Raw genomic sequence first — 24,785 nt, 5'->3', positions numbered from 1 at the left:
CCCCATCGAAATGCGGCCGCCGTGGCCGGGATTCGATCCTGCGACCTCGTGCTCAGCAGCCCAACACCATAGCCACTGAGCAACCACGGCGGGTTCCAGCAGCAAGTTCCCAGTGACACTTTAGTGCATTTTTTCTCCCATCATTGGAACGTGCAGCTAGATGAAAAAAAAACATAGGTACCAGCTAAGATTTCCAACGCGCGAGAAGGTGCACACATCGCTCTCGCTGTTGGCACACTCAACATAGTCGTTGCCGCCATTGCCGCCATCGTTTTCTGTATCGGCTGTCGGTTCGAACATGTACGGCGAAAACAGAAGCTGTGTGAGACAGCGAGAACGTTCCATAATGCTTACAACTCAGCTATGAATCCAGAACAGATCAGCGTGCTACGCTCTTAAACGGCGGCGCCGACCGGCGACTGCCGCGAATGCCGTCACAGCGGCCCCGACCAATCACGGGCAACAGCGGCGTTCTCGCGATGCCCTGAGGCGCTGGTGCGCGTTTTCTTGAAAAAACAGCCGCTTCCGTTTGTTTCCGTCCTTTTGAACCAGAGTTCAGGGGACTCAAAACTGTAGAATGCCGCAGAGAACTCATTTCTTTCGAAAAGTGTTTCAGCTTCCCTTTAATTAAGAACAGGAGAAAAAAAAAACGGTTGAAAAAGACAGGCGGGTCTTGTGTTTCGTACGTTGCGCCATTGTCTGTCCCTGTTCATTGCGCTGTTGCTGATTACGCGCCGATAACAACTTGCCCACTTACCTTTCTCGCAAATGACATTTTTAGAATCACGCGTTTTCCGTAGTGCGCTTTGATCTCGCGGCGATTCGGTTCTTCATCGTTTTCGATTCCGTCGCGCAGTCAACCTTGCGTCTCGCGAAGGAATCTCGAGACAGCGTGCCACGGGCAAGGCGTGCCCACAGAATCGTGCAGATGCTCGTGCGAACCGCGTGACCCAAGATCGAGCTCGACTGCAGGGATTTTCTATAGCACTGCGTCCACACCTAGAAGCAGCCCAGCTACGCCGTGGATGACGCCGAAGAACTTGACGCGATCGCGAGGCTCCAACGAAAGGGTAAGACGCTTGCTTCGCTCTCTGCATGCTTCGTCCCTCAATGCGGTAACGAAAAGCTCTCTCACACGGCTTGGTAGCTTAGTGGCTATACAGCGCGCTCGTTCTCAGCACGAAGTGGCGGATTCGATTCTCCGCTACTATACCCGTATTAGAATGCTAGCCGCATTGCTGCCGTCCTAGAAGCGGCTGACATCTCGGAATAAATGCAAGCGCGAACAAGAGAAAATCGTCGGAAGATCGTTTCTATGTAAATATATTCAACTAAACATTATCTGATATTCCGTAGCCGGCCTTGAAGCATGCTGTCGACACAAATTCCCATTTCTGTGCATAAATTAGGCCGTTGTTGCACATGCATTTTAAGCCGGAAACGCCATAACGTAGCCTTGTACCTCTCGATTTGTTCGCGTATGAATTTATGATTTAAGTACCTAAGAATACAGCCTCGGCTGACACGAAGAACATATGTCGCAGCAGGACATGGGTAAACAGAGAAACGCGCCTGGTGGTATTTTTGTGTGTGTTTTCTACTACACGCGGACCTAGTGTCTATCTATTCGTTTATTGAAAGGCTTAACCTACATGGTGGCGCTTCCCCAATACACGAAGCACATTCATATCTTGAACATCAGCCTGCACCTTTACTTGCCGGTATTCATTCGCTGTTGACAATGTTAGTCACATAGAAAAATGCAGCTAAAGTTTTGCTTTGTGAAAGGACATTTTCGTTCTGCGTTGGGTTGGGTTTCACAATTCACTGGCTGTAAAACGGAAGCTACACAGCGTTCTCTTGCACTTGAAAGTGCCTGCGGGAAGGAAAAAGAGAACGCCTTCATATTCTGGGGCACATTGCGCAATTTCACTCGCATTGGCGTGGTTCTAGCTCCTCATTTCGCGAACGCCAGTGGTAGTTCCTATCGCAATGCCTCACTGCCGTAAAATACGGTATCTAAGTAGAGCACATCCTGATGTCATGAACCCCCCGATGGCTACCGTCAGTTTCAGAAAGGCAAGAAATTTTTGAACAAACTTCAGACATGTTAACTTTCTGTAAATATGAGATGAATATTAGACTAGTTTTGTAACGTTACTTGACGATGCTTACCCCCGTATTCAGAAAAGCAACTTAAGTCGAAGCCCATGCTTGACTTGATTTAGATGACGCCTGGCGTTAACGTGCCCAAACACGCTCACTGCGTTTCTTTCGGCGCGTTCACGAAAGGCGTCACTTGGATCAAGTCAAGCAGTGGCTTCAACTTAAGCTGCATTTCTGAATACGGGGGTTACTCATCAAAGAGGTAGAAACCACGCCTTAGCGATTTGCTATGTCAACAGCAGAGTGGAGTACAAGCACGACAGGTGTTTGTCCACAGGTTTGCAACAAGGGACCATGGAGCGGCCGCCTACGAGAGTCCCCTGCGTGCCTTGTGGGCAGCTGTCCCAGCGTGTGCCGGGTGGTCAACCAGCTCTTCTCCAACGTTCGCTTCGTGCGGAGCATCTCGGGCCATCAACGGTTGGACCTCGACAAGTCATGCACGGCCAGCGCAGCCGATGGGTGCCTCCACCTTGCGGAGCAGTCCGCATGCAACAGCTTCCTGAGGGTCATCATCATCAAGCTACGCGAAGGACGGCTGGGCCTTGCTTGCCTGCGCGGACGCGTGGTTCCTTTGACCTTCAACATGCGGCGCAGGCGGTCGTTCATTCTGGTTTATTGTCCGCTGATGCAGCACCGCTCCACCGTGTTTCTGCAGCTGCTCGAGTCACGGATGTCACCAAAGCAGTTCCAGTTACGGGACGGGGTGGAGCTTAGCAAACACCTGAGGTACGCCAGGCGCTGCTACCACCCGTTGGACTATCCGACCAGGGACCCGATGGACGCGCTCCGCTCCACATTGGCCACACTGGACCTGCTGGAGATCCTGAGCGTGCGCTTTTCCAGCGTGGGCGGGAGCAAGCCGTGTGAGCTGCTTGACTGCTGCGACATCTAGCGCACGCTCGACTTCTTCGAGCACTGGATCGACGTGCGCGATGCTCAGGCGTTGATGCGCTGAGGCGCCGTGCTACGCGCAGCGCCAGATCACGTTGTCGAGCTGTTCGCGACGAGTCACTCTCGCTACGTGCTGGCCCACAATCTGTGCTGTACCGCAGTCATCCAGGAGCTCGTTTTCAGCGGCTGTGCGACAGACACGTTCGGGATGCTGACCGTCTCGCAGCGTTGTGCGCCCTCGCGGCCAGTCGGCGCGCGACTCAATGAGTGGCGAGGCCCCTTTGACTGTAGTTTCAGCTTGTCGCAATGTTTTGGACATTTCAGTGTATATTAAATAGTTTTCGTTTGCTACTACGGTCACTTTGAACGGTTGAATGATGCCACACAGACAATGGGACAAACACAGTGACTGAAGTTGTCAAGTAGCTTGGGCCATTGGGCATGTGCTGCCTGCTGTCTTTGCAAGCTGGCTGCCTTTGCTTTTAGGTGTATGCCCGAATGAGCCTTCTACGTAGGACATTACACGTTATTAATTACCCACATTCACTTGAAATTTTTGCTCGGCAAGGCTTACTCCAAATACTTTTGACAACAACCAATTGCAAGTAACCAGTTATTACGAGGCAAGCCTCTGTATGCAACGCAGGCTTAAGCGCATAGAATTTTCCGGGAACTAAATTAGAAAGCCCACGGTTGATGGCACGCTGCAGTCTATGGGGCATTCGTGTTCAGTCTGGCATACACACGTCGCAGTATTCGTTTCCTCATTATGAAGCTGCATCAGATGTTCGCCGACGATTTGCACAGGCCTTTCTAAATACTCGATAGTAATGACCACTTACGACGATGAGGCCAGGAAATTACCTACGCAAGCTTTTTCGACTCCTCTTTGGCCCCATGGCGATCACCCCTTTTCTAACACCAGGGATAATGTAGTGCTCTACTTCACAGAGGACTCGGACGCCAGTTTTGGAGCATGGAGTAAGGACAACCATGTACGAAATATATTCGTACCTTGCAACATTGGTTTTTGTCCCCATGATAAATGCTCCCCATGAGGGAGCATTTATTGTCGCTGCCGGCGTCCTCAAGCAAAAGCTAGGGAAGGTTGCCGACAAACGTTTTGAAAAGTTTTTGCTAGAGAAGGCAACCCCTGAGGGCTACAGAGGACACATTCAAAGCACCAAAGAAGCTCGCTGAATTTACTATGCTTGAGCATTCTTTATAAAGATTGATAGCAGAGAAACGTAAATGTATTCCATTACATTTCGTAAAATGCTCAATTGATTTCATGGAGCAGTTGTTGGTCACGGTAAAAAAAATATATTTTTGGAGGAGAAATTCCTTATTGCTACCAGTTATTATTCTTTTTTTATTTCTGTAACGTGTCCAAGCTGATCCCGAATAGACAACTTGCTGCTTGCTACAGTCTCGCCTAGTAGACAGCTTAGGTCACTGGATATGTGCCCTTGGGTTTGTTCCTGAACAGACACCTTCGGCAGTACGTGTGCAATATAGGAATGCGCCCATTCTCGGCCCACCACCTGTAACGGATGTGCAAAGGGGAATCAAGCGCTATATATGCACTCCGAATGCACTCCTATAACTACGAACATTGAAATGACCTAGTCACTGTTCACCTCAGGTCACTTCATTGCCTCAATAACTCATTGGGAGGACAGCTACTTCTCTATAGCGGCCTATCTTATGTCCAATGCTGAACGAAGGCTTCACCCAGTGATTTCGAATTACTGTGGTTGTGCGTTAGCCGCACCCAACTTATGACAGCAACTGTACGTGCTCATCTTATGACCACTTCTATCATATACAGCCATTTACTGTATTTTATTTTCCACGAAATACGTTCTCCTGCTGTGAAAATGCACCCCCGGATAACGACACCTTACGTGACTCGCCACATCTTCTTTTTAATCTCATCAGCGGATGTATCATGGACTCAGGTTTTATCCTCTAATCCACAACGATGTCTTCGCGTAGCATGACCTCAAGTCTGTCAGTTTTCGTTCCACCGCTTCTTGGGCGTTATTTACCTCCTTCTCGAAATCATTCGATATCCGGCAACTCAGGCACCTTCGATGACTGCATACAGACAGTGCAGCGCTGAATTGTGACTATAAATATTTCGTGCTAGTTGTCTGGAGTTTCTAGTGCTGCGACTACATATATATAGCGAGGAAAAACATAATTTTCGGTGCATTAAGAATATCCGCTGTATAATACATAGTTTGGATTCGACACATAGATAACCATATATACATAGATAAGGTAAAAAAAAGAACCAATCCTCACAAAAGTGCTATTTTCAGTCGTTCAATAGCGGGCCTTTAGCTATGGTGTGGACAGATGCGCACATCGTGGAGCTTCGATTATGCCAATGCTACAAACGCACGCAAAGATTGAAACGGGATTGTGCAGCTTACACGCTTCGGATTTGTTCGAGATAGGACGTACACGCCTATTTCGAAGCTATGCATAGGCACACTTTTCTTTGTTTAAACGGGACCAACTTCTCTGTACGCTTTCCAACGTGAGCTGCTTGCTAGATGTGCTTCCGGCACGTGCCGCCCAAACCAGGTTTTAGCGTTGTGCAACTTGAACATTAGAGTTGTGTTCCAGCACGACATGTGTTTGTACCCAGGCCCACCAGAGGACACCGTGCAGCCGTCCCAGCGTGTGCCAGTTGGCCAACCAACTCTCCTCAAACCTTCGCTGCCTATGAAGCATATCGAGCTATCGCCGCGTGGACTACAAGTTCTGCAATGGCAGCGTTGCCGACGCCTGCTTCCTCCGTGCTGGGGTATCCCTATGGAACGGATTCCGTTTGGTCATCAACATCAAGCTGCGCGAAATGAGTGCACAAAGGTTGGCCTGGCATGCTTCCGCGGACGCGTAGTTCCGGTCGTGTCCAATGTGCAGCGCGGGCAGTCGACCTTCATGGTGCATTGGCTTCTCGTGAAACGATGCTGCATCGAGTACGTGGAGCTGTGTGCGTAGCTCCAGAGCAGTTCCCTTTACGACACGGACTCAGCCTCAATCTCAACCTTAGACACGCTGCTGTTGCTGCTGCATCTGCTGTTGGTCGACTACCCATCCGGGAAACTGACCGACGCCCTACGCTCCACGTTGACCCTGCTCAACTCGATCGAGATCGTGATCTTGCTCTCCTTGGGCGTCAGCGTGTACCTGCTGCTTGGCAGCCGCAAAGCTCTGTGGTCCCTCGAATTCCTCGAGAACTGGGTGGACGAGCCGGAAGCCGAGATGCTGATGTGCTGCTCGGTCGTGCTCCGCGGCCTGGGCAAGATCCACGTTGACTGGCTGTTAGCGACGAATGACTCCTACAACGTGCTGCCCGACCTGGAGTATCTCAGCGCAGTCATCGAGAAGCTCGTTAGGAGCCAATGTGAATCAGGCACGCAGAGGATGCCCCACAGGACCATCTTCGGCGACATCGCCCATCGGTGCGCGCTATTCAAGTTGTTCGATATGCTCAACATCGATCTGAACGAGGCCGAGCTCTGGAACCTATCCAGCGCCCCATGCGTCAGCTCGAACGTCAATGTGGTGATCGTCATGTGTACTGCCGCCTCCTCGGGTATCCACTTCTCTGTGGCCACTATTATTTCGCACAGCGCGATACTTGCCGAAATTTACATCAACGCTTTCCTAATGGACCTTGACCACTTAGGAGTGAAGGCGAACGAGGGCAATGCAACGCTGATTAAGCAGTCATTCAGTGAGGTGTGTCTCACCGGCGATTGTGGTTTGCGGCTTTTATACGACACCGCGTTCCAATAGACTAACTTTTGTATTCAGAAATGCCTTTTAACTTGAAGCCCACTGCGTACTTGATTTAAATGTCGCCTGTTGTTATCGCACTGAAACAAACGCAGTCAGCGTCTTAGGTACGTTCACACAAGGCATCATTTATATCAAGTCAAGCATGGGTACTAGTTAATATGCATTTTTGAATACGGGGTTCAAGCTCCTGAGCGTCAGCTAGGTGAAGGAGCCGAAAGAGGTGAATTTTTTCAAGGAAATAGGCGAAAGAGACCTGAGAAGAGGGTTCAGTTCACCAGGTTCCACATTGCCAACGGTGACCTGTCTGCAGCAAATCTTTCGCGTATCCTTGGAAGCGCCCAATCTGCCGTCCTGGTCTCTGCTCAAGGGATTCATATGCGTACTCTGCGACAACATCAACGTTCCAAGTCTCTCGCTCCTGATGAACAGAGTGATCGATTGCAACTTGGCAGTGCAGATGTTCACGGTTTACGCCAGACGTCGTTACCTGCGGGACGTGGACCTGACATTCAGCACGCAGACGTCGCTGGCCGTGACGCTGCTCAGAGAGATTGTCAAAAGCAGCAGCCACTTTTCTCTAATAGGCGGCGGCTGGACGTTCGACTTCCACGCAACCACCGCTTTTAGCGACAGGCTGCGCTCGAGTCGCACCTTGAACCATGCCGCATTCGACGTGATGCTGCCTGAACCTGAGTCATACCCATGATGGTACTGCCATGAGCACTGTAAACTAACTGGACGCTGTCTGTCGGGCGCGGAAGACTACAAGCACCGAAACTACGAATAAAATGTATTCTAGATAGGCGACGCACATCTAAATAACCTTTCCCTGCTACATCGCGCGAGGCGGTTTGTCGTGGCTCCTAGCTATAACTCCAAGATGGCGGCTCCGTTGTTCGAGAAAGTGAGCAAGCGGCAGGTCTTCACTATCGTATTCAAAGCCGGGTCTGACCGAGGCCGAAGCGCCACAGGCCACCACTCTCTGATGATGATACTTCCTGGTCCTCGCTGGGGTCGTCAGAGAGATAGGCGAGTGCTGTCATGACCCAGCCGAAGGCAACGGTCCTCGCCAGATGGATGAAATTTATTTACGCAGTTGGGTGAAGTTAATGCGGCACTTGAGTATCGAGGATATCCTGCAGACGACCGGACTGCGATGTGTTGACTTCTACGTGTCCCGTGTCAGGTCGCTTTTTGCGCCTGTCGCGATTGCATCTTCTGGTCAACAGGAATGCAATGCATCAAGGTGCAGGACTAGTTTTACGTCCGCAGAAAACCAGGATGTGAACCGTTACCTCCTGCTCTTGGTTATGATCGGTGAAAACAATATGCTGCGACTCAGCCTAATGAGGTTCCGTGTACGATAACGCGTGTGGGAAGAGATTGTTGCAACAGTGTTAAAGCAAGTCCGTCGTAGCCGTAGTCTTCAGAACCTGGCTTTTTACTTCTATGGCAGTTATTTTTGTACAATAAGATAAGGTGTAGTGAAAAAACATCAATCTCATCGCTGGTTGCATTACCAGGATTTTCGTCTGTGGACATCCAAAGAGAATCATCATCGCTTCTCCCGACTTTTCCTTTTCGGCACGAAATTTTACTTGCATAGATTCTTGAAAACCACATATTAGTACACTATTTTTAGACAAACAAATTATCGGCAAGTTGCTGTTTGTTTGTTTGTTTCTTGTAGCAGATAATTATGTATTCGACGTTTGTTTTGTTTACGAAGAATTCACCACTGGTTCCTGTCTTAACGCGACCGTGTGCTTTCGATTTCAAACAAAATTTTTTACGCTTCCTGGAACAAAACTGGTAACATAATTGAGGAATATTGAATACAAATAAAATTACTCGCAAGAAAGGAAGGAGCAAAGGAAAGCAATGGGTTTTGAAAAGGCTGTACATAGAATTTTTCGGGCGCATTCAATCTAAGGTCTGGATTCAGTTATTTATGGTTGAAAGCCTTCTGAGTGGAATGGGCCGGGTACGCTCGATCGAAATAAGCCCGAAACTGAAATGGACATATGTTGTCAGATGTTGTGGCGTTATGGAGGAAAAGATGGGTGACGTAACACGAGGACGTGAGCAGTGTTGCAATATCCTGCACAGGTGCTAGCTGGGAGGAGCATAGAAAAATGGTGGACATATACTTCACTAACGGGATAGCGAGGCTTGTGACATGTAGTCGAAAGTAGGAGACAGAAATAAACATTGCGAGAGGAGATGACACGTAAAACGCAGGCAGCTATTCGTGAAATAATACAACAGAATAATCAAGCAATACCAGTATAGGGTGTCCGCTATTCGCACGGAGCGGTACGTTTTCATATCTCACACTGTAGGCCGTAAAAAGGTTCATTTCAATACTAGAATACAACCACTACTACAAGCGCGCTTCTCGCTGGACAGACGCTCGGCGGAAGCGCTGGGAAAGGCCTTAATACTCCAGAAAAGTTAATTTCGAAGTAGCTGACAGCTGTGCGTAAGTATGCAAATGCAGGGGTCTCAAAATTAATGGCTTGGCCGCTTTTTCAGGAGCAACGCGTTAGCGAAAACTTGCCCACCACTGTACTCGCTGAGCGAGCATCTCAAATTGCTGCGTCCCCTTCACTTAATCTACGGACAGGTTACACCGATCTGTAAATTTTTACTGATCCTATAACAGTCCAGTCCATCGTGGAGCGTTTGATTTTCGGTTGCTTCTGCCACATTGGGATTGGAGCGGCGCGCAATTACGCATACGTATCGAGCTTCTGGTGCCCATGCTTAAAGGACAGTAAAGGCAAATATTCAGTCAAGTTAAAGTGATGGATAATTGCTCGAAAATGTCTAAGGTGCCAATATTATCAAGAAGAGAGATTTAGTAATAGAAAAAATTACCGACGATTACGTTACTTCCTAATGCGAAATTTGAGCGCAGCAAATAAGCTGTTTCACCTTTTGGATAGATTGACGCAAAGAAATCGAGCAACACATGTATGCGCTATCACATAATTTTTTTTTCACACGTATTCCTTTAACAAAGACTCCACTAACAGTTCTTGACAGTCATGAAGGAAGCTTTGTGGTCGGAGAAATAGACTGATATATGTTCGACTTGGTACACCAATGCTGGATTCTCAAAGACGAGATCTATACAAGTGCCTCGCGAGGTTGTCACAGCCGTGGGGGAAGCAGAGGCTAAGCGCCGCCGCCGAGAAGACCCTGCCGTTCGCGCCGCCGAAGCGGAGGCTCATCGCCGCCGTCGAGAGCAACCAGCAGTAAGCGAGGCTGAAGCAGAAGCTCATCGCCGCCGCCGAGAAGACCCTGCAGTTCGCGCCGCCGAAGCGGAGGCTCATCGCCGCCGTCGAGAGCAACCAGCAGTAAGCGGAAGCGGAGGGGGGCGGCGTGTACACCCAGCGGCAAACGATAGGGGCAGAAGCGCGCGCAGCAAGCGGACAACACGATAAAGGGAGGAGGGAAGAGATAGCAGCGACTGACTGATGCCGCTGACGGCGATAGTGAGTCAACCCCAGCTATCCGCCACACAAGAACAGGGGGGGGGGACCCTTTCCTCCTCTTTCTGCATGGCGGCGACGGTGTTCTATGCAGTCACGTTATCTTGACTCTCTAGCGGCGTCAGCGGCATCCAGCGCTATCAGTCGGTCGCTGCTAGCGCTGGGGGGATGAAAGGGGGGCGGAGCTGGTTACGAGGCCGACGACGACGCCGACGCCGACGACGACGCGAAACCCAGGAACGGACGCCAAAGAGCTGCGCTCTAAAATTCAGGCAAATGGAAGACACAATTTGGGACTCCACCGCGACACTCAACTACTAGCCTCATGAGGTAGCGACTCCTCAATGTAATTCTGCCACTAATACCCAATCACTCGTAACAAAAGATCATCGCATTGGAACATACGAGCGAAAAAAATGCTCCTTGTATGCGTCTATTCAATTTCTAAAGAAAAAATAGTTACTGTTCCGTCTATGGCTTTGATATGTAAGCATAAAAATGGAATCATTTGTTGCGATAGCAAATGATTAGCCAGCTATTTGAAGTAGGGTTAGTCGCTTGATCCGTAGCATAAACTGCTGGAAACATTGGCGTAGAAAATAATTTAACAAGTATGTCACGCGCGCGCAGACAGATACGAACACACTTCATACAATGACCGCGGCCACTCGCCGTCAGAACGCTGGCGTCACGAAGAGCGGCAGCAGCGGCGAGGGAATTCCCCTGGTGCTGCATCTCGTTTCAACGCAACTAGGAGTGCGACAACAGCGCATAGGTAGCTGTAGCGTAGCCATGGCGTGCTCGCAGTAACACCAGACCACTGAAGCATCAGCGTAGTCAGTAGAAAAATGGAACGTTTACTCAAACGTGTAGAGCCCATTTATAAGTAGCCGAATGGCAGGAAGATGGGAGGGAGCGTGTGTTAGTAGCGATAGTCCGAGCTCTAAAGGATCACCAGATGAGGCGATAAAAGTGCGCGCACTTCGAAAACACACGTGAAGTTGCAACAGAAGCCATGAGTTATCTCAGGTCCACTAACCTTCGAACCTCGCCGCAGATTGCCATGGATGAATAGACGTTATGAGCGTCCCCTTTGGAGCGGGGCGGTGGGTTGCGCCACCGAGCTCTTGTTATAATATTGCCTATTCTATCTATGTGAAAATGAAAAAGAAGAAGAGGAAAAAAAAGCATGATGAATTATCATAACCAAAGTTTCTGAACCCCTATTGTGAACTTTATTTTTGTAAGACTCCGTTGTTTGTCGTTTCCCTGTTTTCTTGCACCAATCTTCAAATCGCCTCCTATTAATCTCTATTGCGCACATGTTTACTTTCCCCCTCATCTCGCTGACACCAAGGGCTTCAAGGATACGAGATAGAGGATACAAGATAGGACACCCTAGGCAGCGGTAAGCCGCCGCAGGTGAACTAGAAGAAGAGGTACTCACTAACCTAAAGTAAGTAAATCGCCAAAAATAGGTACGCACTAACCAAACTAAATGAAATCTCCACAAATAGGAACACAGCCCTAGGAAAGTTCTGACATCAGTAGAAGAACGCGGAAATGGAAACTCACAAACGGCACGAACTTTATCAGGATCAGGCTGGTCGCCAGCAGCGTCAACCAAGTGACCAAGTACTCGTATTTGGCGGTGGCCGAAATGGCAATAGCAGAATTGTCCTGCAGGCCAGCTCGTCTAAAAACAGCAAGAATAGCTGAGAGTCGGTGGAGGTGGCTCGCAAACGTCGGTGAAAAAACAATGACGTCATCAAGATAGCAGAGGCGTGTGGTCCATTTCAATCAGCGCAGAAGAGATTCAGTAATGCGCTCGAAGGTAGCAGGGGCATCACACAGCCCGAAAGGCACCACTTTAAATTGGTGCGAGACCATGCGGCGTGACGAAGGCGGTCTTTTCGCGATATCGTTCATCCACTGCGATTTACCAGTAACCAGAGCGCAAATCAATCGACGAAAAATAAATGTCACCGTGTAAGCAGTCCAGCGCGTCATCAATACTCGGAACCGGATACACGTCCTTTTTGGTAATCTTATTGAGGTGACGGTAATCGATGCAAAATCTATAGGTTTTGTCCTTATTTTTAACCAAAACGACAGGTGACGACCACGGACTGCAGGATGGCTCGATAATAGCTTTGGAAAGCATTTTGTCCACCTCCGTTTGGATCACCTTGCAATCAGCCGCAGACGCACGGTAGGGCCTCCGGTGTATATAGAGGAGCGTCACCAGTGTGGATGGGATGGGTGACGACACGGGTTTGCCCGAGCGGGCGATCGCCGAAGTCAAAGATGTCTTCGTAAATTGTCAGAATGTGGCGAAGGGCGTCGGGCGTAGGTAGGTCGTAGGTCAGCAGCTATCATTGGCGTAAACTTGTCCTTGCGTGAAGTAGGAGAGGCCGAAGCTGCAGCAGTGTCGAATCGTGGTTCTGGCGTAAGAGCAGCTACTCCACAGCCTTCCAAAGGCGACTGCACAGCGAGAGATACGCCCTCAGGAAGCACTTGCAGACACGAACCAAAGTTCGGAAGAAGAAAACATGCTCCATTGTTGACAAGAGTCACAGTTGAGCTTGGTAGTGCTATATGACGTGCGAGGAGGACGTCGCAAAGTGGGGACACCACGTAAGGACCATCTCAAAGTGGTGGAGAAGGCTACATGAAGACGTAAGTCACAACATCAGGTTGCAGTCAAACAAATTCACTCGAACGAAGTCGGGACTTGTGGTCCTCGGTGGGGTCGGCAGAGTAATGGGGCAGTTCAAGGCGAAGGGTGCCGGTTGCGCAGTCAAAAAGTGCTGAATGGGCAGTCAGAAAGTCGATTCCAAGAATCACTTCGTGGGGACACCCGGCCAGTATACAGTGAACAGGACTAACACTGGACGGCCAGCAATGGTAACACGGGCGGCGCACATTCCCATCACGGCTGTTGTACTGCCATAAGGTACTCGGAAAGCAGGCGACTCGGCAGGTGTCAGGAATTTACGGAGACAGCTACGAAGATCTGATCGCATAACCGACACCTGAGCGCCAGTATCGATGAGGGCTTGAACGGGTACATTATCAACGAAAGTTTCAACAAAGTTCGGTCGAGCAGCAGAGGTCAGCAGAGGTTTTGCAGTGCGAGTCCTCAATGCAGCATAACCTCCGGGGGCTGCATTGCTGCGAGATGGTCGTGTTGTCATGCTATGGGGACCGTGAGAACTTGGAGCCATACCCTAAAGTCCGCGACGGATGACCTGTGTCAAGTTTGGCGTTGTAGGCTGATGTGACGTCGGAGGGTCGACAGATGCGTGCGTCGCGGTGTTCTAGCGGGAGTCAATGCGCTACATGCAAACGCCGTCACATCGCCTTTCTTGAATGCGCTTGGAAATGCGATGCGCTACTGTCGCATTCATGTGAATGCGGCTATCGGAATGGTCGTGGCACTCCGCAGCGGCTGCGGTAACTACGCTAAGTAGCAGACCACAACTACATGCAACAGCAGCGTTTGGTTTGTGTACGATAGGGACGGAGGGCGCGCTGACGCTTAAACGCTCCCGTCAGGCTGTACTACGTGTTGAGGACCGGCATTGTCCTGCACCAATTGAGTTGACCGACGGATAGTAACCGCACCCAACCTGCGCATTTCGAAGCGCTTTCAATTGATTCGTCCTTACGAAGCGAAGTCTGCCAAGGCTCCTAATCTGGAGCGAGTGAGCGCGCGCTCGCAAACTCCGACGCGGCCTATATTGAAATACATCTAAAACGGAAAAACGTTTTTCTGAGATAACCTCTGGACCGATTTTGATGAAATTTGTTGTATTTGAGAGAGAAAGCTAAATTACAATGACTGCTGGCAGCGAAGTTTCGATTTGGAGCCTGATTTTGTTAAAATAATTGCCAGAAGTACGAAAGCTTGAAAAGAATTAGAAGCACGAAGTTTACCAATTAATAACTCTGCATGAACAATAGTAATCGCGGTTTTGGGAACAGCATCCACTGGATCATTGAAAGCGGACAAATTAGATATGTCATTTTGTATGTTACGTGCACCTGTTACGTCGTGTACAAGGGTTCTGCAAAAGCTGTACTTCCATATTACTAATGTTTTTCAGATTTATTTGTAACATATCAAGTTTGTCCGCTTTAGATGTACTATTATATGCAATTCAAATAATTGTGTTATCATTTATTATTGGTGAATTACAGCTGGGTAACCTTGATAGTTTCGTTTTCTGAAAATTTGCGATTTGCCAATTTTTAAGAAAAATTTGACGACCTAAATCAAACATTTAAAACGAACAATCACTAGATTTTAAAATTTTCTTTCAAATACAGCAAACTTCGTCAAATTTCCTGCAGTGGGTGACGAGAAAAACGAATTTTCCTTTTACATGTATTTAAATAGGAGCACCCGAGCTATGCCGAAAGCTTAAAGCACAAAGTTTACCACTTAATTAAGTTTAAGTTTACCACTTCCTCTTAAATTTTCCCTGGTTCGACGCTAGTTGAGTGGTGAACTAAGCAAGACCTGACGGCTGCGACGCTGATAAACAGAGCGGCTGACGTTTATTTCCTATGCAGACGGCCGCGGCCAAGCGTGAGCCAGGGGCGTAGCCAGGGGAGGGGGGGGAGGCTTATGGGGCTTCCGCCCCCCCCCCCGAAATTTTTCCGCGCTGTCATGCACTGCCGACCTAAACAAATCCCGGCGCAACAATTAATTCTGGATTTTGTCTAGATGGGGGTGGGGGTATTTCTCACGCACGAAAAGACATTTCGGCGTGAAAATTGTGAACCCGGGCTGGATTTCGTGGCAACGCCCATGCACCTGGAGTCACATAACGCAAAAAGCCCCATCCGAGCACAAAGTTTCAAGGGCGTTTTGATTGCGAGCGGGTTCGTCGTGGCATCTCGCGGATGCCGCGGTATCTACGGAGAGCATGGATTTCAATTCGGAAACTTTATGTGTATAAACATCACAAACTTCCCATGCGAAAAGTGCGTCGACATTTCCAAAGTCGTGCTTTAAATTTTCAATTCCGGATCTTTGGGGGTTTAATGTGCTCATAAACAGTTGATGCCAAAGGCGCATTTACTTTTCTAAAGTCTTACATCGAACCATACAATGAGACAAGCCAAATCAACACACTATCAGACAAGTTGACAAAGCACGCAGCGATGTCCGAAGAGCCGAAGCGTTGTGATTGTTCATTTGTGCCATGATGTCACAGGAAAGAATATTCTTTTTTTCACCTGCGCCAAAGCATCCATGTCAAAACCCTAAAGCTAGCAAAGGTAACTAAGTTCTTATTTATTTTTTCTACTTTGACTTTTATTCACAAGGACCACATTGAGATTCTTCAATTTTCTTTTTCTCCCTAACCACGGGCTTCCAAAGCCAGCCAGAGGTCATGCGTTTTTCAGGTGTTGTCCTGACAATAGCGCGCCGCACTTCGGCGCGCGTTCATTTTTCTGTGGCCGAGTTGATAATGGCCTCACAGAATTTTGGACGGTTTCTGGCTAGCCGACGGGCAAAAGAAGCAATGGTCGCTGGCCGCCACCACTGCGTGGACTCGACGGATTGGAACGCGTTCGCTGATGATGGTGGGTCAGTCTTGTGTGCGCAACAAAGAAAAGCGGGGACGAAGCGCGCCGACTTCCGTCGCACGCAATTCATCAGAGCGAGTGGAGGGAGGGAGGGGGGGGGGGCTTAGGAGTCTTTGATTCTGTGTTTAAGAATCTGTGATTGAGCACAATGCTTATTTGCCTTGTTTGACGCACTATGCATGGTGTTTAAGCGAACTTCAGCCAGAGTTTAAAGTATGCCGATGCACTTTAAGACGACGCGACCAAATGCATGTTGCTCCCTTTTGTATGCAGTGTGTCATGCTATTTTTGTATTTTGTTTCATTAATAATTAGTAAAAGTTAATTAACCAATTCTGAAGTAGCAAAGCTAGGAAAAAATGCTAATTATAAAGTTGCAGGGCAGTTTGCAAAACGTCCGAATAAACAGTTTCTGTCTTTCAATCTATTAGGTATTAGTATTTTTCAGCGTGCTGCGGATGGCCGCGAAATAAAGAAAAGCGCAATGTGACATGTTTGCTTGCGCGTCGTGATTCTATTGCTCCCAAGCGTTCTGCGCCCTGCCGCTTAAAAACGACAGGGCAGCGAAGAAGCGTTGGCGGTTCCATTTCAGCTTGCAACCGTTATCGCTGGCGCTGGATAAAGCGACTGACGGACGTGGTGGCGGTGGTAGGTGGTAGTTACAGACAGCGATAAACAGACTATCATGCATCGGCTGTTAGAGCACGAGCAATTTCGTGATGTCTTTTTCCAGCGAAGAAAAAGCAGACTTGATCCTTGCCCTAGGAGCTGCAAGCGGACGGAGACGGCAGCCTGCAAAAATATTTTGAAGCTGGCAGCCGGGTAAGCGACCGAGCCGGATGACAATATTCAACGCCTACGAGTCGCTGAGCTTCACAAGAAAGCTCAGTACGCGCTTCACAAGAAAGAGGCAGAGTGCTTCCGTCATAAATAATGAGGTTCGCTCAAACGTTTTGTCTTTCATGGCGGCTAATCCACACGCTAGCACGCGCAGCGTGGCACACAGCTCGGTGTGTCCAAATCAACTATATGGATGACTATGAGAACCAGCTGGACTGCACCCCCATCATCTGCAGTTGCATGAATGCCCGGAGTCAAGGAATTTCCAAAAGAGATTCAGCTTTGTGAACTGGATTTTGGTTCAGGAGTAGCGGGATTCTGTCTTTCTCACCAAGGTACTTCTGACTGACGAGGCAAACTTTTCCCGAAATTGCCAAGTAGACATCCACAACGCGCACTATTGGAGTGAGCAAAGTCCCCACTGGCTAGGAAGATCCCGCCACCAATATCAGTGGTCTTTTAAGGTTTGGTGTGGAATATATGACAGCACAGTGATTGGCCCAGTGTTCTTTAACAACACTCTGACCAGCAAGTTGCATGAAAGTGAGTTCCTCTGAGGGCCCGTTGAAGACTCCTGCTGCAACATGCCACTAGCCCGGCTTGACTCAATGTGGTATCAGAGCGACGGGGCCCAAGCCCACACCTGCAGTCAAGCACGAGCATGGCTTGATGTTGCCTTCCCAGGGCAATGGATAGGGAGAAACGGGCCTGTCCTTTGGCCGGCAAGGTCACCGGACCTCAATCATATTGACTTTTTTCTGAGGGGCTATATTAAGGATCACGTATACACGACGGAAACGACGACTCCAGATGCCTTACAGGAGAAGATAATTAAAGTTTGCCACAGCATTTCACCGATGGTGGTCAAGGCACCGACAGCAAGCCTTCTCACGAGATCCCAGTGCTGTATCGCTGCACAAGGTGACCTCTGCGAGTATTTCCTGGGAAAGCGCATGAAAAATAAACATAAATTCAGTGAAGGACTGCGTCTGGTCAGTTGCGATACTCTTACTCTACCATTTGCAGCGTTCTGAAAACTGACGTTTTTTTTTTATTTCGGGATGTTCAATTTCCTTACAGCTATCGCGAAATGACACACTTGTTGCTTCCGGAAGCACGAGCGATAACCGCTGCGTTTGCTTATGGCTATAACGAACTGCCGCGAGGGGAGCACATCGCTGGCGTAAATGGGACAGCCAACAGCTACGTCGCAGCCCTGTCGCCTTTTACGAGGCAGCCTGCCTATGACTGTGCGCGGAACATTTGGGAGCAGTGCAATCACGACATGCAAGCGGACATCTTACGGGGAGTTTTGCATTTCGCGGGCATCCTTAGTAAGCTAAAATACACTAATACTTTATTGATAGAAAGACAGGAACTGTTTATTTGCACGTTTTACAAACCGTTCTGCAATTTTCTAATTTGAATCTTTTTCCTGGCTCCGTTACTTCAAAAGTTGGTTAATTAATCTTAACTAAAAATTTAATTAAGCAAAAATAGAAAATATAGCGTGACTTACTACATAAAAAAGCAAGCAACATGCATTTGGTCGCGTCATCTCAGAGTGAATCGGCACATTTTTAAACTCTGGTTAGCTAAGACACCCTGTATACAGTGACTTTTCCATAGATATGTAGATTTATTGGGGGCTTATGCGTATATTTAAATATCTTGTTGCGAGGTTTTGTGGATACATGCAGTGAACTTTGTTTCCAGTTACACTTTTTTGTCCTTTATCGAGCTTTGTCTTCGCATTTGTGTAGTCCATTGTATTTTCGCATTTCTAATGTGTATTTTGCAGAACTGCTGCTTTTTATACGTGATCTCTGTTGCGACTATAATTTCGGTGCAATTACGATACACGACTGACGACAGCTGCTCCTGCGCAATACATTGAAATGAAGGACAGCGTCGTTGAGATTTCTCCCTGGCCATAGCATATGTAAAAAAAAATATAAACAAGGTTCGTGAATGACAAAGTTTATTAAAATATTTGTCCTCAACTCGTTCACTTCACGGATATTTTGTTCCTTATTAAATCGATAAAAACGTGGAAGCATTGATGTCAGTTCACGGCACACTTTTTGGGACATACGAATATATTCATTAGCGAAAAAATTCATATTTTACTTGTCTTGACAATACGTAGCGTCGAAGAATTTGCAGAATCTTTGGCAATGACATTGCATTTCTTATTCATGTATTTGATCCCTCGACAAATTCTGTAAGAACCAGGCCGAACTCCAACGTGAGCCCCCCACGAACAAAATTTTTGGCTACGCCGCTGGCGTGAGCATAAGATAGTAGGCTTCTTTCGGAAGTACGTAATTAGTATTAGCCTGTTTATAAACTCCGTTAATAAGTGCAACCATAACAGTAAGAATAGGTGAACTGATCCAAATACCCTTCTGTGATACCCAAATACCCTTACTGATGTCAACAATTCGCCAATAGGAGCCGGGCAACTGAATCCGCTGTATTGCGAAATAAAGCACCCAGGAAACAGAGGAGCAAGTTTCTGTTGTAAAGAGAGCGTTTGAGAGAAAGCAATCGACTCATGTATCTGCTACCTTTCTCTGCGCCGTTATTGCTTATAGAAATCTAGGAATATCGTGATTACCGAAGCGGCGTCCTCATGCAGATGAGAAAACGAGGCGCAAGCATTGCATTTTATTAAGCGCTGCCCAACTTTAAAGAACTGAAATGCATACCTGAGGAAGCAGCAGTTGAGCATGACCCTCAACATCGCAGCTTTCCGCTGTCGCTACAGGACAGCGCCCCATGATCCCGGAGGCCAAGCGATTGGCGTACTGCGTAGACTCCTGTTGTTTTCAGTCAAGCTGTGCGCTCTGCGCACAAGTTAACATCCACAGAAGACCTGCGTTCAATTCACTACAAAGTGAAAGGCGCGGTCGCCAAGGGCAGAGACTACAACACCTGCTATTGCCAGCACACGATGGTGACCACTCTATAGAATCGGCGACGGACTGTGCAATGTGTATCCGGACACCATCTATTGATGCGTCCTTTCTGATGGTAAATTCGTAATCATGAGAAATTCGTCATGCAATTGAGCGAATATAGGCCTCGATTGTATAAAAAAAAGCCTTTGAATTTCGTAAGTGTTTTTTCGGGCACGTGTCGTAATTCTTGCACTGTCTTTTTTCATTCTGAAGTATCACAACAATTAAAACAACATTCGACGCATATTTTGTATTCACATTTCGATGAAAAAAGTACAAATATTTGAGAATGGTACAGTAGTGGGTTTAAGTAAACACGCAGTGACAGCATCTGCTGAGTGCCCGAAAAGTGAAAACCGCGCGTAATATTGTGTTTTCAAAAAGTGGGCCACAATGTGCCTGCGTCAACATTTGGTGCTCGTTCACGCTACCGCGCATGTACGGAGGCTGCCCTCAATGGGCCAAACTGTGCGTTTACACAGATAGAAGGTGTTATCTTAACGTAAGGAATATCACTTCGCGCTAGTTTGAAAGTTCGGCCTTTATATGATAACCATCATAAACGATTGGCCAATCTTGTTAATCACACAGCCTTCTTTCGCTTGGTGCCCCCCCCCCCCTGTTTCCTGTAAAAAAAAAAGCAAGATTCGCATCACGCATAATTAAGAACAGGACAAAAAAAAATGGGGTTGAAAAAGACAGGCTGCTTTCATGTTTCGTATCTTGCGCCATTCTGAGTCCGAGTTCATTGCGCTGTTGCTAATTATGCACCGATAAGAAATTGCCCACTTACCGTTCTCGCAAATGACATCTTTAAAATCGCGCGTTTCGCATCGTCCATCTCGATTTCGCGGCGCTTCGGTTCTTCATCGTTTTCGGTTCAGTCGCGCTGTCGACCTCGCGTCTCGCGAAGGAAAAATTGGAGGACGCTTAAGCTTCGCCTTCAAGAGTGGAACGCGACAGCGTTTCCGTTGACCCGCCAAGGGGTGTAAGACAATGGGCTACGGCGCAGCGACTACGCGCCCCGCATCGGACGCGGTGAGCGTATAGCAACGCAGCGTTCGGCGCGACAACGAAATGTGCGCCTGAGCAAGCGACGGACGCCTGAGCCTTAGAAACAGCTCGTTTCTATAAGGCAACACCGCGTTCACTAGAGGCGCTTTTGTACCGCTTTCAAGCGTCGAACTCGTGGCTCAGTAGTGACGTCTCTGTCTCACACTCCGGAGACCCTGGTTCGTTTCCCACCCAGCCCATCTTGGAAATTGCTTTTTATTTATGTAGTGCCTGCCGTGATTTATCGCTCACGGCCAACGCCGCGGACGCCGACACCGACGCCGACGACACCGGCTTTTCTGCGACACGAGCTCCTTAACGCTCTCGCGTTAATACCGAGACAGCGTGCCACGGGCAAGGCGTGCACACAGAATCGCGCAGGTGCTCGTGCTAACCACGCGACCCAAGATCCGGCTCCACCCCAGAGATTCCGTCCAGCTCTGCGTCCACGCGAAGAGGCAGCCCAGCTACGCCGTGGATGACGCCGAGGAACTTGACGCGATCGCGAGGTTCCAACGAAAGCGTAAGACGCTTGCTTCGCCCTCTGCTTCGTCGCTCAATGCGGTAACGGAAAGCTCTCTCACACGGCGTGGTGGCTCAATGGCTACATCGCGCTCTCGTTCTCAGCACGAGGTCGCGGATTCGATTCTCCCCAACTATAGCCGTACTATAATGCAAGCCGCATTGCTTATGTCCTAGACGCGGGAGACATTTCCGAACAAATATTATGTGATGTTGTTTCGTGTAGCCAGCCTTTAAGCATGCTGTCGACAGAAATTCACTTTGCTCTGCATGAATTACTTCGTTGTTGAACATGCAATTTAAGCAGGAAAGGCCATAACGTAGCTTTCTACCTTTCGATTTGTTCGCTTTTGAACTTCTGATGTTAGTGAACATGCAATTTAAGCAGGAAAGGCCATAACGTAGCTTTCTACCTTTCGATTTGTTCGCGTTTGAACTTCTGATGTTAGTGCCTAAGAATACAGGGACGGCTGACACGAAGAACATATGTCGCAGCAGGGCATGTGTAAACAGGGAACCATAAAGCACCCAGTGATTTTTTTGTGTGTGTTTTCCACTTGACATGCACATGGTACACTTGCATATACATAGCAGCGCTATCTGTTCGTTTATTCAAAGGCTTAACCTACATTTTGGCGCTTCCCCAATACATCAGGCATATTCACATCCAGAACATAAACCGGTAGCTTTACGTGCCGGTATTCATTCGCTGTTGACAATGTTCAGTCACGTAGAAAAATTCAGCTGAAATTTTGCTTTGGGAAAGAACGTTCTCGTTCTGCGTGAAGAAATGAAGATTACTGATATTTCTACGTTGGGCTTCACAATTCTATGGCAGTAAACTGGAGATTACGACATGCTCTATGTGACTTGAAACTGTGCTCTAGAAGGAGTAGAGAAAGCTTTCACATTCTGGGCCTCATTGCACGAATTCACTCGTATCCGCGTGGTTCTCGCTCCTCATTTGGTGAATGCCAGGGCTAGTTCCTATACCGATGCCTCACTACCATAAAACACAGTCTCTACAGTACAGTTAATCAAATACAGTAAATCCTGACCTCACGAACACCCCGACGGCTGCCGTTAGCTTCAGAAAGGCAAGGCATTTTTCAACAAACTTCACACACGTTAACTTTCTGTAAATATAAGATGAATATTAGGCTTGTTTTGTAACTTTACTTGTGATGCTTAGTCTTCAATGAGTTAGAAACGACGCTTTAGCGATTTGCTATGTCAACAGCAGAGTGCAGTACAAGCGCAACAGGAGTTTGTCCACAGATTTGCAAGATTGGATCACGGAGTGGCCGCCTACAAGAGTCGGCTGCGTGCCTGGTCGGCAGCGGTCCCAGCGTGCGCCTGTCGGTCAAGCAGCTCATCTCCTACGTTCGCTGCGTGCGGAGCATCTTGGGCCATCACCCGGTGGACCTCGACAGGTCATGCACGGCCAGCGTAGCCGATGGGTGCTGCCAGCTTGCGGAGGTGTCCGCATGCAACAACTTCCTGTGGGTCATCATCATCAAGCTACGCGAAGGACGGCTGGCCCTGGCTTACCTGCGCGAACACGTGGTTCCTTTGGCCTCCAACACGGGGCGCAGGCACGCGTTCCTTCTGGTTCGTTGGCCGTTGAAGGAGCACTGCTCCATCGAGTTACGAGACGGGGTGGAGCTTAGCGAACACCTGAGGCACGCCAGGCTCTGCCATCGACTCCTGGACTACCCAACCAGGGACCTGATGGACGCGCTCCGCTCCACAGTGACCACGCTCGACACGCCGGAGATCGTGAGCGTGCGCTTCTCGAGCGGGGGCGCCAGCATGCTGTGCGAGCCGTTGGACAGGTGCGACGCCACGCACACGCTGGTATTGCTTGTGAACTGCGTCGACGTGCCCGTGGCTCCAGCCTAGATGCGATAATGCGCCGTGCTACGCGGCAGCGCGAGATCCACGTCGCCCAGCTGTACCCGACGAATCACTCTCGCTACGTGCTGGCCGACCTGGTGTACAGTTCCACAGTCATCGAGGAGCTCATCTTCAGCGGCTGTGCGACCGGCACGTGCGGGACGCTGCACGGTCTCGCAGCGTTGTTCGTCCTCGTCGCCAGTCGGCGCGCGACGCTGGAGACATCTGAGAAGATCAACTTTGAAGTGGCCGAGTTGGACCTCGAAAACCGCTCTAGCGCATTGAGCGAATTGCTTAGTGAGAAGGCGCATTTGGCTGTTGTTTCAGCTCAGCGCGAGGTTCTTGCGTATGTCAGTGTATATTAAAGAGCTTTCGTTTGCTCTTTACATGCAACGAATTACATGCAACCAGTTATTACGAAACAACCTTCCGTATGCAACGCAGGTTTAAGCGCATAGAATTTTCATGGAATTAGAAGGCCCACGGTCGATGGAACGCTGTAGCCTCTCGGGCATTCGTATTCAGACCGGTCGACACATGGGACCAGTATTTTTTTCCTATCATGAACCTGCCACAGACGTTCGCCGACGATTTGCACCGGCCTTTCTTTATACACGATAGCGATGACCACTTAGAACGATGACGACAGGAAACTACCTAGGCAAGTTTTTTCAACTATTCAGCCCTATGGGGATCACCCCCATTATCTATCAACTGAACAACGTAATGCTCTGCTTCAGAGAGGACTCGTTCGCCAGTTTTGGAACACTGTGTAACAATAATCATCTGCGTAGGATATTCATTTCATGCGTAAGATTACATCTCAGAAAATGCCCTATTAATTTCATGGAGCAGTAATTGCTCACTGTAAAAAATTACTTTTCGGAGGAGAAATTCCTGATTGCTACCGGTTATTCTTTTTTAATATCTAAAGAGAAAAATCAGACATCTACCCACTGGTAGCAATTCCTACAAAGGAAACCCATACGGGTTCCTGTAATTTTTGTAACGTATCCATGCCGGTCCCGAATAGACAACTTGCTGCTTGCTGCTGCCTCGCCGAGTAGACAGATTAAGTCACTGGATATGTACCACTGGGTGTGTTCCTGAACAGACACCTTCGGCAGTACGTGTGCAATACAGGAATGTGCACATTCCCGGCCAATCACCTGTAATGGATGTGCAAAGGGGAATCAAGGGCTATGTATGCATTTCGAATGCACTCCTATAACTACGAACATCGAAGTGACCTATTCGCTGTTCACCTCAGGTGACTTCATTGCCACAGTGATTCATTGGGAGGACAGCTATTTCTCTTTAGCAGTCTATCTTATATCCAATGCTGGACCAAGGCTTCTCCCAGTGATTTCCATTTACTCTGGCTCTGCATTCGTCCACCGCTACTTATGCCAGCAAATGTGCTCATCTGATCACCTCTTCTAATTATTTACAGTCATTTACTGCACTTTCTTTCCCACGAAACACGTTCTGTTTCTGTGAATAACGCACCCCCGTATAACCACATCTTACGTGACCTG

General features: G+C 48.5%; 1 protein-coding gene across 1 annotated transcript; it reads left to right on the top strand.

Moving 5' to 3' along the window:
• The first annotated feature begins 663 nt into the window (after nt 1–663).
• Nucleotides 664–3,375, top strand: LOC142568499 (uncharacterized). The gene is made up of 2 exons (XM_075678410.1): nt 664–1,070; nt 2,444–3,375. Exons 1-2 carry the CDS (start codon nt 1,026–1,028, stop codon nt 3,056–3,058), a joined length of 660 nt encoding a protein of 219 aa, XP_075534525.1. The 5' UTR covers nt 664–1,025; the 3' UTR covers nt 3,059–3,375.
• The last annotated feature ends 21,410 nt before the right edge of the window (nt 3,376–24,785 follow it).

Source organism: Dermacentor variabilis, unplaced genomic scaffold (assembly GCF_050947875.1).
Source record: "Dermacentor variabilis isolate Ectoservices unplaced genomic scaffold, ASM5094787v1 scaffold_20, whole genome shotgun sequence".
In the NCBI taxonomy this organism is placed as follows: Eukaryota; Metazoa; Arthropoda; class Arachnida; order Ixodida; family Ixodidae; genus Dermacentor; species Dermacentor variabilis.
This window is presented reverse-complemented; position numbering and strand designations above follow the sequence as displayed.

What these genes read in the sequence shown, in the direction of transcription:
- LOC142568499 (XM_075678410.1), top strand. Translation starts at nt 1,026, where the DNA reads ATGACGCCGAAGAACTTGACGCGATCGCGAGGCTCCAACGAAAGG. An exon ending in CGCGAGGCTCCAACGAAAGG is followed by an intron (nt 1,071 to 2,443) that starts GTAAGACGCTTG and finishes GTTTGTCCACAG; the next exon opens with GTTTGCAACAAGGGACCATG.